This window comes from Anneissia japonica, unplaced genomic scaffold (genome assembly GCF_011630105.1).
Source record: "Anneissia japonica isolate Jap-2015-1 unplaced genomic scaffold, ASM1163010v1 scaffold288205_len162070_cov146, whole genome shotgun sequence".
Lineage (NCBI taxonomy): Eukaryota > Metazoa > Echinodermata > Crinoidea > Comatulida > Comatulidae > Anneissia > Anneissia japonica.
In genome coordinates, this window is record NW_022742876.1 from 33,329 (window position 1) to 46,559 (window position 13,231).

At 34.0% G+C, this 13,231-nt stretch overlaps 1 protein-coding gene across 1 annotated transcript; it reads right to left on the reverse strand.

Moving 5' to 3' along the window:
• Window positions 1-1,107: 1,107 nt before the first annotated feature.
• On the reverse strand, window positions 1,108-10,204 carry LOC117119272 (histone-lysine N-methyltransferase SMYD3-like). The gene is made up of 8 exons (XM_033264078.1): window positions 10,038-10,204; window positions 9,418-9,478; window positions 8,776-8,904; window positions 7,768-7,831; window positions 5,247-5,430; window positions 4,201-4,303; window positions 1,698-1,869; window positions 1,108-1,250 (listed from the first exon to the last, which is right to left on the reverse strand). The coding sequence occupies exons 1-8, from the start codon at window positions 10,196-10,198 to the stop codon at window positions 1,108-1,110; spliced, it is 1,017 nt and encodes a 338-aa protein (XP_033119969.1). The 5' UTR covers window positions 10,199-10,204.
• Window positions 10,205-13,231: the final 3,027 nt, after the last annotated feature.

Below are 13,231 nucleotides of genomic sequence, written 5' to 3' on the forward strand. Positions count from 1 at the left end.
AACAAAAAAGGAGGTGTTATCTGGATCGGCCCCACTAATTTCGGCCTCCTTTCGCCCACCACAACCCCCCCACCCACCTTCGGAAATTTGTTAATCCGGCCCTGTAGAGTGCTTTTAGCTGGCAAAAATTGTAAATAGTCAGCAGCTTTTTTGTTCTTTAGGGTTGGGGATGGTCATTCATGAGAATAATGTTCAGGCTAAAATTATTGTTGGGTTTTAAATCGCTCTAACGATGGGAGGGTGACAAGACAAAAGCCGGTTCCTCAAGTGATTTAGAGTCAGACTCCAGAGGAAAAAAATGTTGATATGTTGTAGAACTGATTTTTCTAAGACAGAAAAAATGGGTAAAGGTGAATGATATACAGATTTTTGAATATTAAAAAAAATTGGGGAAAATATGTAAATGGGCGGTCTTAGAAAGATCAGTTCCACAACATATTAACATTTTCCCCCCAGAGCCTGACTTCAAATTTATTTCATTCATTCTTTCATTAAAACTTATTTCGTTCATCCTGCAAATAATCTGGACCCATTACCACACAGCCTCGCGAAAGGCCGCCGAAGGCGGCCTTTTCGCGAGTATACAATAAATAGGTTATCTGTTTGTAATGGTTACCCTGCATGCTCTTAGTATAGGCCAAATATTGTTCACTTTTAGTACATGTACGTACCCGGGACCGATTGTTTCCTTACTCCCATTATGAGCGCATGTTTTTCCAAACCCAGCTTACATTGATTTACTCGATTTCATGTATATTGCCTACAATGTTTTTTTTTGTTTTTTTTCCAAAGTATTACTACAGTATTTCAAAGTTACGTATGTGCAGTTCTCTTAATGTAAATACGTCGATGTGTAGGCCTATGTTGATTACTGTTTCATATTTACAACTCATACAGCAATCAAGTAGGCCTATGATTAAGTTTTAAACGACCTTCAGGTTACTATTATTACCGATGGTATTATCCATTGAACATTTTAAAAGAATACAGTATAATGCACTATCTTACAATATAATACAATCAATCAATCAATCAATCAAAATATTTATATAGCGCCAATATCCAAAAATGTTCAGTACAACAACATAAATAACAAGGTCTAAAATATTATTCTGAAAGGATATTTGGAATTGGCTTAGCTGCTCCGATTTTCAAAAATGATTCGCTCTCAGCCTCAATGGCCAACACGGCAGATGTATGCTTTTGAGACTGCACGTGTTCACAGGCACTGCATTTCATGAATGTCTTATCTGAGTGAAAAACCAAATTAATAAAAGGTTTATTGTGTTTATTCAACATTGATTTTAATAACACAGTACTATATTGCTAATGTTAATTTATATAATAACTTTCCTATTATATTGTATTATATTATATTATATATTATATATCAGTCGTTGAAACAAATAATTATGACAAGGCATGCATATATATATATATATATATATATTTATTTATTGTGTTAAATTATATATAAATTATCAAATAAATGTAAATACAGTATTTGAATAAAGGACATGATAGTACATTGTGTAGCATAGCTCTCAACGAATGCAGTCCTATAAATAAATTGTGTAATAAAATACCTCTGACGGGATTGTTAACGTCATTATGAATGAATGAATAGTAGTAGTAGTAGTAGCAGCAGTGGTGGTGGTTGATAGTAAAGCAGAGTTTATAGCAGTAGTAGTACTTACAATTTTTTCTTAGCACCTGACATTCACATTTTTCACATAGGATACTTTGCATTTTTGCATCAAGTTCTTTATTCTCACAACGAGTGCAATTACAAGTAAAACAATATTTCTCTCTTAGAATATGGCGTCGCTTGAAAGTAGGCTCCAAAATGTCTGTGTATGCTACAGTAATCTGATAATAAAATAATATATTAGAATTGTAACGGTAGGGCCAATATTTTGGTTATTTAGTTACCAGCATCCAGTCTTCCTCTGGATTAATGATAATAGTTACCAGTGTTTTAACCATTTTCAGGTGGTCACAAAACTACACATTCTTGTTCAAAAAGATGTTATTTTTTTTTAAATACTACCTGTAAGCAAAATTTGTTTATATAACTTTTTTAATATTCCTTTTAATATTCAGAAAAAGGCTTGAAGTACAAAATTAGAATTCTGTTTTTTTTTTTTGTTCAACCCAAATAACTAGTTAACCTCTTAAGTCTCGTCATATTGACTGGAATGTTTATAATGCTAACAATCGCAGATCTCTACTATCAGTATTTCTTTGTGTAAATATAAATGTCACTTTTACCCGTGGGGCGAGGGTATTGCATTGAGCTCCGTCTGTCTGTCGGTCGGTCGGTCGGTCGGTCGAGGTGTCTGTCTGTCTGTGACGTTTGTGTTTGCATAACTGAAAAAACTACTGGACCGTTTAACGTCAAAATTTCACACATTGACAATATTAAATTTCGGTCCTCTCCGATTTTGGTGCTCATCAGATGTAGGATGTAGATTTTAGAACGTTATTTAATTATATAGTTTTGTCGCAACTGACAGAGCTTACTCGTGCGGATCGTTCGACTGAATCATTTGGCTATGCCAGGCTGACTCGAGCGAATTGACCGGTACCGACTCGAGCGTACAGCACATGTAACAAAAATAACAAAATAATAATAATTAAAAAAATAAAAAACAAGAGTGAAATTTGAACCCCAAAGTTCGACTATCATAACACACAAAACATCGCCACTTAAGCTTGACAATAAGGAACCTTTCAGAATGACATCAACAAAGTTAGCTGTTGGATCTCTCAAAACAATTTAAAACTAAATACTGTACGAAGAAAACGAAGTTTAAAATTAACGAAGCTGATAAGATCGAGGAATTTAAAAATTATAAATATCTTGGAATCAATATTATATTATTTGTAAAAAATCAACAACTTGTTTGATATATTTAATTGCAGTTTTACAACGAGTGCCGCTGTAAGACACTCTTAAAACTTTATACTACCTTGGTTCGACCTAGATTAGCATATGCTTGTCAAGTATTTGACCCTGCATACTGTATATTAAACATCAGTTCAAAGGTTTGCTCTAAAAAAATTGAAATATCGTATCCAGATAGGTATAAGAAAATAAATATTATGACCCTTGAATTCAGACGTTTGGTACTCAAACTTATAACATTGTTCTTGTTCAGATTCGTAGATAATATCCATTATGTAATTCTTGGCATTTTAATTGAACCAGGGCGTCGTAGTAGACGAAATAATCACTCAAAGCCTCTCGTAGTTCCAAAATGCAGAACTCGTGCATACCAAGCCACATACGCCAAGTATGCACGCCATCGTGTTGGGATTCAATATTTCGACATTAATTATGTCATCATCAGGAATGATGTGCATACCTGTCATAATTTTTCCCATCTGATATAGCTAGTTGAATAGCCTTCCTAACAACATAATTCATTCTGATCACGCACAAAGTTTTAGAAAGAAAGTATCACATTTTTCATAAATTATATCCTGTTTCAAAATTTAAATGGTCTTTTCTCAAATGCTGTAATTTAATGTTTATCTGTAGGTTTTGATTGTATTATTTGGAAGGTCTTTACAATTAGCTAGCGCTTGGTCTCTCCTGGGCTATGGCAGTTGGTTGTATTTCTGTTTTTCTATCTCTTTTTGATTTCATGTATGTTCTTCAAGTACTGTTTGCCCGAACTATTATAAAATTAAAAAATAAAAAAATTTCGAGATAGTACAGTATACTCACTGTCCATGAATTTCAAAGAAACAAAATAAATTAAATTAATGCTTGGTTTACATAGTAGTTTAGGTAATTTAGCCAGTTAATACACTCCATGATGCAGAATGATGTTACAGTGATCTAAATTTACTGTTTTATAGTAGGCCTAAAAATTCCCAAAATTTACAGCATTCATTTTGGAAAAGCCGGAATCCCCTTCTTACTTTGCAGAAGTAGCCTCGGCTCGGCTTCTATTTGAGGTTTTACGGTATTCTGATCCCGATGTTTCCAAGCATACGTAAAAATTTACGTCTAAATTTTAGTCTTCTCAGACACTGCTTGATCCAATGAGTAGAGATAATTATGCAAAAACGCATTCAGTTTATTGCAATGCGTTGAGAAATTACAGACCTTAGTATTTTTTGATATAAAATATATAACATTAAACATAAATAGAATTTATTACGATATTAATAAGCAAATTTTTTACCTACCTCTTCTCCTTTCATTATAGTTCCTACTGCCCGTATAATTACAGTTTTGCCAAAATATACAGGAACCGAGTTGAAATCACAGCTATTGTTGATTAAAGATGCCCTAATCGAAAGCAAATACACATAAATTGGACTATTTGAATTTTGTGAAGAAATTATTATATACAATGGTAGTTTTTCCTACAGCAAACACTGATGAAATGAAAAAGTATGGTTTGCAAAAGGCAAAGTTCACCAAATACCTTACCAATACATATATATTTTTTGTATTAACATGGTATCTTGCAATATTAGTGGCTGAACCCGGAATTTGAAATAGAGTGGGCCCACGAAGTCAATCTTACATAATGGAGGATCTGGAATACCTGAAAGTAATTCATAATCAGGCAGATGCATAAGCGATGGAATATTGGCCTTGGTGCAGTACGAGGAAAAGAGGATCGGTTTGGCAAAGCGGTTGCGTTTCTGCTTTCCAACTTGCGGTCGGAGGTTCAGTCGCTCACTGTTGCTTGTGTCCTTGGGAAAAGCACTTAACCTTCGATTGCCTCACTGCACTCAGGATAACACAAAATGTGCTGACTACAGCTGCAAAACGTATGGACTTCTCCCCAGGTATAGCTGATTACAGTATGTGTTCAATACCAGTGACCAAAAGCGCTTACAAGCATTGTTGCCATGAAGCACTAAAAGCCCAAAATTGTTATTAGTAAGAATTTTATTCTCTGCGATTGAGAACAAGTATTTAGGGACACGCATCCTGCCTGATCGGCAGCCACTAAAGATTACGTTAGGGAGGGTGTGGTGTTGTATGATCGTATCCAGAGCTCCCGTACAACGGTCGAGCGGGTAACGCATGGGCACCGCAATTGACAGCTATAATATCGGAAAAGGACTATAAACCGTAGGGCCAGTGTACACAATTGGCACATGCGCACTTTAAAGAACAGGCAGACGAGTACCGGTTTACCGGGTAGTTTAAAATTTGAAATGACAGTTGGTGAGAAGGAAAGGAAGCTACTCTACTTTAACCAATGTTCATAACATACTTAAGATAGATTGCTGGTCCAAGCCAATCTATAAGCGGACCAGTGATGACTAGAGAATTAGTATATACTCGACTGGCAAGATGATTAAATTCCTTTTCTTCTATTTTCCTTCCAAGAAATGATTCCAATTCTTTATGCTCCTTTTTGCAACGTACTCTGTGTTTTTCTTCCCAGTGTTCATAGACTTGAAAATTAATAGAAAATAGGAATGTCATAAAAATTGTGTTAAAGATGCTCAATCTGCCAAAAAAGAATAAAGTCGGTGAAACCTAAAAAATGAACTAAAAATTATTAGAATAGCTCATTTAAAAGGATCACATAATTTACAAATTTACATGTTTTTCCGGATTTACAAACCTTTTACTAAAAAACCCCTTCAATTGATTAGTAGACATTAAGGGTCAGTTCAAAAGAATAGTATTATTTAACCCTCCCTTAAAGCCCCATTCCCGGCAAAACTTCACTAAAAAAGATTAGAAAAAATGCATATGCATTACTCTCTATAAACAATGGAAAAAATATTGGCATAAATTTTAGTTCTACGCAAAAGAATAAAAAAATGAGAAGTACAGACTATTTCTCATAGGAGATTACCATTTCCTCGACGAATTCTTCGTTACTAGGCAAATTTAGAGGTTGTAGATCGCATCCGCTGGAATTCTCTCGCTTTATGTATACTTTATACAGTCAATAAAGTGCGCCCTCTCTAATGTAATTGGTTTTTGCACCTCGCACCAGCGTGACCACTGCTTGGGTATTTACCCAAGATCTTGGATATTCTGACTTGGTCTTGGGTTCTTGGGTATTCCGTTCAAATCCTTGGGTATTTTATACTAAGAAAATTTAATATTTTTGTCATAGAGGAAGAATTAAGAAGTAACAAAGTATATTTTTAGTCCATTCAAGTAAGCAAAACTCAACGAAGTGCACATAACCTTGTTAATTGACTGTTAATTGCTATAAAAATGAGTTCAGAATTGTTTATTTGTGATTTGCGTTGCCATTGATCTTTCCTAATTAATGCATTACATAGTAAAACTTGATCACTGATAACACTGGCCGACTGAGGGCGTATTTTCACCTCATGAATATCAATTTTAATAATTAGCACAAACAATTACAATAAAAAATGGTTTATCAATTGAACTAAAAGTGAAATACATGCGCAAAACATGTATTTTTCAAATTTTAATGCATTTTCAGGGAGCTTGGGTAATTTTGGGCAATTTTTGCTGAAGCTTGGATAATTTCGACCCAGCCATTGGGTATATCAAAAATTGTGAGTGGTCACGCTGTCTCGCACATTGCGATCGATCGAGTAGGCCTGAGACTAGATATGTTTGTTTAATTGTCAAAATCTCGGTCAGAATCATTTTAAAAAAAATTTGAAATAGTTCCTATGAAATATTATATTTCACATTCAATTAGCAACGGAAAATATCATGTCGGCCGTTTTTATGTGTGATAACAGAACCTAAATCGAGGTAAGGCTTGGCCTAGCATAGTAGTGTTGGATAGGCTAATGTTTTCGGCGCCTACTATGTTTCTTCACAGACCTATCGCAAAAATCAAACATGAAAAATCCACCCGCATTTATTTTTTGTGTGGAACACAAAAATATCTAATTTCAGTCTTATTTTAGGAAAGTATAATACATACTCCAAGTATTGAATAAAATATTTCGACATTAATTATGTCATCATCATTCCTGATGATGACATAATTAATGTCGAAATATTGAATCCCAACACGATGGCGTGTATTTCAATACTTGGAGTATGTATTATACTTTCTTATCTGAGATTAATCAGTGGACCTTTCGGTTTCAGTCTTATTTTACATTTTGTTTTCATGGAATATCTAAATTTAGTTAAATTAGCAATTTCGTATTACATTTATAAATCTTTATAACATATATAAAACTAAATTTTTCTTAACAACTGAAATACTGCCGGGAATGGAGCTTTAATGAAAGGGAAATTTTTTTTCTCATTATTTATTTTTTAATTAATAGCCTCTTATTTTTATTAACGAGACAGGGAGTACATATAATAAATGTTTTATGGTGGACCACATCCTCTAACATACGTCGACGCCACCGCGGTTGTAAGTTAAAATCGTGTTCTACACCATAGAGAATATGAATGATGTACTTAGGAAAAATGATAGTACGGATAGTCAATAATAAACAGGTGTTTTTATTCTACAAGTATAACAACGAATCATTTCTACAATAGCTAAAACCACAGCCTAGCCTTCTATAATTTAAAACTAAGTAATCGCCGAGTGATTACTTAATTTTAAATTATAGAAAGCTTAAGCTGCCTGGTGATTCTCTAATTATATATCCATAAACCAAATTTCTTGTTTTTAGTTAAGACTTTAATGACTAATGCTAACTGTTGAATTCATATAGAAATGGATGATCAATAGGTGACAAACAAAACGACAGATACGAATGTAAAATAATTAGGCTAAAATATAATATATTATAAAAAAATTAAGGAAAAATATTCCTTACGGCTTTCCAGGTCATTGATGCTTTGGGGGAATCCATCAGTCCTTGCACGCCGCCTAACTTCCTTCTAAATATGAGAATGATTTAAAGAATTGCATGACTGAGATTTTCATTTTAGATTAGTTTATATATCAATTTCAGTTTCGGTTTAATTATTTTCCATAGTAGTGTTATAATTTTAAACAACAAAATACAGAAATATGCAATGGATGACCAAAATTTTAAAAAAGGGAGCAAAACTCGTACAATGTTTGGCTACCTAAAATAAATAAGGCAATTTAAACATTTTAAAAACATAATCTAAAGTACAAGACGAGGCGTAAGACACGTTGGCAATAGTATAACAATATAATAATAGTATAAAAGTACTTTATATAATGTAGGAGTTTATTCGCATCAGAGTTCTTATTGGTATGTTGAAAGTAATTTATTTTTTTATATAGTATTTGGAACATTTTGACAGATGAAGAATTACGAATAGCGGCATCAATATCATTCCATAAGATCATAAGTTATCAGCAATAATTTGTGAATCAGAAATATACATGTCATCTTATTTTAAAAAGACGTTGGGATTTGTTTTGGCCTGTTTTGTCGTCCTAGGATACTATAAAGAACATTCCTAGTTTGTTTTGAATTAATTTTTGTTTGGTCAAGCTTTTTCGTATAATACTGACGTTAATTCTGATTGAAGCAGTAAGTATATTTCAATATTTATCATAATTAGCTTTGGTTGATTCACTAGGATTAGCCACAAACTTTTTGTGCAACTTTTCTTTCCGATTAATTATATTTTAGGATCAACCAATAGTAAAACTTCATGAACCAGTACTCTAAGTAACCCATACGGAATGACCCATTAATGTATTACCCAATATATTAACATTAACACGGATTGTGAGGTATCACTGCTTAATGTTAAGATCAAAATGTCGTAAATGTTATATATTTTAAACATTATTTTATATTTATAGTACAAAGTCGAATGTGACATAATCTAATCTGGTTTACCTTCTCTATCTGGATTTTTCTAAGAAGCCTGGTAAATAACACAATCATTTCTGGTCGCATATTAAATTCCATTCTCACCAATTTTGGAAGATTTTTGCATTCTGCTTTGTGGGAATCCAATGCGGCTTTCTAAGACGAAGCGTATCAGTACACTTAATTAATTACATAATTCGAACTGAGCGTTTGGCTGAGAGGTAGTGTCCCTGCTTCTTGTGCTAAACCTCGATTCAAAGCCATCCAACGTCGGATTTTAATTGGAGGCGAGACAGGGGAAATATTGTTACTGACGCCGTATTATGGCCGCCGCGGGTCCCAAGTGGGCCAGTGGCCCAATCGCAATTTCAAATTCAAAATATGAACGACAAAAAGTGAAATTAAAAACAAATTTATCATGAAAACAAATTTATCAATTTAGATTATTTATAACAATATAACAATATATAGATTTATAATAATAAGTAATAATTAGAAAGCAATACCCATACTGAAGTGCTTTGATCAGATTCAGAGATCTAGAACAGCACGCAACAATCAACCAACTCAACGATTTAGTGCATATTTCCATTATTTATTTAAAAAAATCTACGTTTACTCGTCCGTTAAAAAGAGAGGTCTAGGCCTAAAATGATCGATTACATTTACCTGGCATAATACATCGCAGTATTTTTGAAGTCTACATGTAGAACAAAACAGGAGATTTTTTCTGCAAAAACAAAATCAGAATTTTGCAACTTGAGGTGCACCACTGTGGTGGTGGTTGGTAAGAAGGGGGAGGGAGAGGTGGTACATGTGATTGAAGGATATAAACCACCATACCTCAAATAACTTAACAGTTATTATCTAACATTGTTGGATTGCTAAGGGTCTTTTCATTTGTTCGAGTTAAGAAGAAAAAATAATTTCTCTTTGGCGTTCCATATAGATTGTATCAACTCATCAGGTCAAGGCAGCGAATAGGCGAGTATCGGGAAGTCCCTATTATATTGTTGTTTGTTATATTATATTGTTAGAATAGTATAGTCTCACGTTTTATAATATGCCTATAAATTTTAAATTTGAATTCAATGAGGTGGTCACCTGCTCTTTTTTGAATTGTTCTTCAGTTATATGCAGCGTAGGCCTACAATAAGGATACCTAATATACAATGGCAATGCATCCTATGTATGACGCTAGTAGGCATAGAGTAAAGAAAATAAATGATATTACAGTAATGTATTCCGTTTTAAACACTGTGTATACAAAAGTTAATAACAAGACTTACTTATCAGATAAACAATAATCGCATTTGTTCTCCAATTGTGACAAGCAGAATGAATATGGTTCCTCAGTGAATATAATGTCACCCGCCTTTAGATCCTTGGTGGCAACTAAACCTCTGCCTTTACCCTTGATCTGCTCAACTTTTATAGCCAATCTATCCATTAAAAATGCAGTTATGATGTATTTGATTTGGTAGTGGCGAATCAATTCTATTGCGCACGGAACGGTGGATCTTTTCAATTATGACGTGACGTTCTTGACTTGCGAGTAGATGAAAACCTACTGATGTTGGGGAATTTCCGGCAACTACCAGTCCTAAATGTTCATCGGTGGCAGCATACCGTAACATATGGAACTTAGTAGTGCAGCGTTATTATTAATATATTTCATCGTCCTTGCAAAATTTTAATTTTATTTCAAGGTTGGAGCAAATCTTATAATAATAGGTAAGTCTGCTGCCATAAAGTTCTTCCACTCTAGTGTTATGAGTTGTGCGTTGTTTAATGGAAATGTACAGTAGATAAATTCGTTAATGTGATATAGGATACATTTTCTGGGTAAGGGATATAAGCTGTACGAAACGAGCTCGGCCGGTGGGGAGTACTTGACTTGTCCGATGGTTGTTAATGAGGCTAGGGTAAAGTTGTTTCTTCAGCTGTGATAACAATTAATCTTTATGTCAGCTTGAACCCAGTATGAAATTGGAACGCAATAGTCATGAATTTTTACAGCGCCTTCCACAATAGAAACCGTGTCCACCAAGTTATCAACGTCTTATACTGTAAGACTATATCCAGAGGTGACGGAACTAGAGGGTTATGGAGAGTAATGTGTGACTGCAGTCAGTTGGTTGTTACCATGCGCCAGTGATGTTGGAGTATATAGTACAGCAATATTAAACTATTATGTAGGCCTAATGAATGAATAAATTTCGGAGTTTGTTGGGTAGTGAAATGATTATTTCACATTTTAAGTGCTCCCTAAATTCATAAGTGTAAGCTAAATTACGGTGATTAATTTAATTAGCGAAGATAATTATTTCGAATCCCTCTTTCCAAGAGGGGATGATACTTTGTGAAAATGAGTACGCCGCGGTACTCATTTTCACAAAGAAATACACACAACTGGTTAGCTAACAATTATGTCAATGTTACATGAACACCTGGGAAGGAAGGTGCAATCACGTTGTTACCTAGCAGACGTCTGTACTGTATGGGGAGGGGCTCCTGATGTACTGTGTACCGGGGGACGATGAGGCATAAGACTAGGCCTAGGCCTAACTAAGACAGTGGAATTATATGTGATAGAAAGTACACTTTCGGAATAAATAAACTAAAAAAAGAAAAAAATAATAACTAAGAATAATTCATTTGCAGAGGTACCTTATTTAAGTATTATACAATGCTAACAATGCGGCTCTTGTAGCCCTGGCTTGGGCAAGGCATCCATGTGCAAAGCAGTGGTGTTTGTTTATCCATGAAAAAAGCACGCCGGGAAAGTTTGCCTTACTAGGAAAAGGTGATGTATCTACCTTATGACGTATGCATGCTAACTAAAGTGAGTGTGACGTCACCAAAAAATGAATATTTTCTATCATAACCAAAATATTAATAACTACATGACTGACATTAGGCCTTGCGTTGGATAAATTACTCTAATGCAAAGCAGGCTTAAGTAAGATAATGAAGAGCAATGTACGTTAAACATAGGTAGTGTCAACTTGTGCGAGAGTTCATAAACAAAGGTCACACACAGTATGAACCTGTCTCTTATACACATCTAGATGTGTATAAGAGACAGATATATAATAAGCCTATACAACATTTAAAAGACAATGTGATACAAACATTATTAATAAATCCACGTAATATAGTACGGTAATGATAGGCCTATATTAATTACAATAAGTACAGTTCTCCCTCCAATTAAAGACCACCTCCAATTAAAGAAAATATTTCTGTGCCTCCGATATTTCGTCTAATTAGAGACAATGGTTTTGGTAGCTCCACTACTAAATAAACAGTGATCTTAATGCATTTTTGTTCTACTATAATTGTGTTATATATAACTTACACGTAGATGTATTAGCAAAGGAACTGTTTTGTGTATATTGTTTTGTATATTGAATGACGATAATGTTAGTGGCAATGTTAGTAATATTTTAATGGAAAGACAATTTGATGTCTGGCTACCAAGAAATGTTAAGAATAAATAAGAGCATGCAGTTACTGTACATGCAATTAAAACATTATTTAATTATTACATTATTTTTAAATTTCCATCTAAATAGAGAAATCTAAAGACCACATTTAGTACCCAAATTTCTAGTCTCCCGTTAAGTCTCGGAGTCTCCTGGAAACTGGCAGGAAGGACTCCCGCATTCAGACCCACGCGCACGAGCATGAAGCTCCCGAAATCCATCTCCCGCAAATTCATGATGATATTTGCATGCTTTAACAAGTTTTTATACTGTAATATCAATTGTCTGCGCAGCAGTTAGGACCAACCATAATGGTTATCACCATGCACAGCAAAATTTAGATGTCATAAAAAAAATCATTTAAACAGATCTCCCGGATGTGGATTCTTCCAAATTGGACCCGAGTTGAGTGCCTTTTAATTCTTAACTATAAGGATTATGTTAGACACCACTAGACCACTATGGTTTTGGAAGACCAAACTGAAAATTTCTACTAACTTAAAATGTATAAAATTGGTTTTATTTTTTTACGCACTACAGACATCAAAATATACATCAATAGCTGACGTTTTGTGTACAGTGCTCCGTATTGAATACCAATAGTTTTAGTAAGACATGAAATTGTATTTTGCGAATTAAATGGACCGCAAGACTACTTCGTGTGTGGCATGCAGTAATCTATTCTAAAACACTTGGATGAATAAATACAACCGTAATGCATAAGCATTTAAAATAAATATTTAATGATGATGATATACTTAAGATGATGTTTGGTCTATCAGTGCTCTATATTGAATGGACGGTGCTGTTAGAAATGGTTAGGTAGAACGAGCACAGGACTTGACTACCGGGGAATAGTTTTAGCATTAATAGTAATAATAATAATAACAGCTTACAGTAACTGTAGGCCCTACATCCATTCTAACTATCTTACATTTACTATATCATTTCTTAATTCCCCTTTACATAGAGATAGTTAAAGACTACTTTTAAAG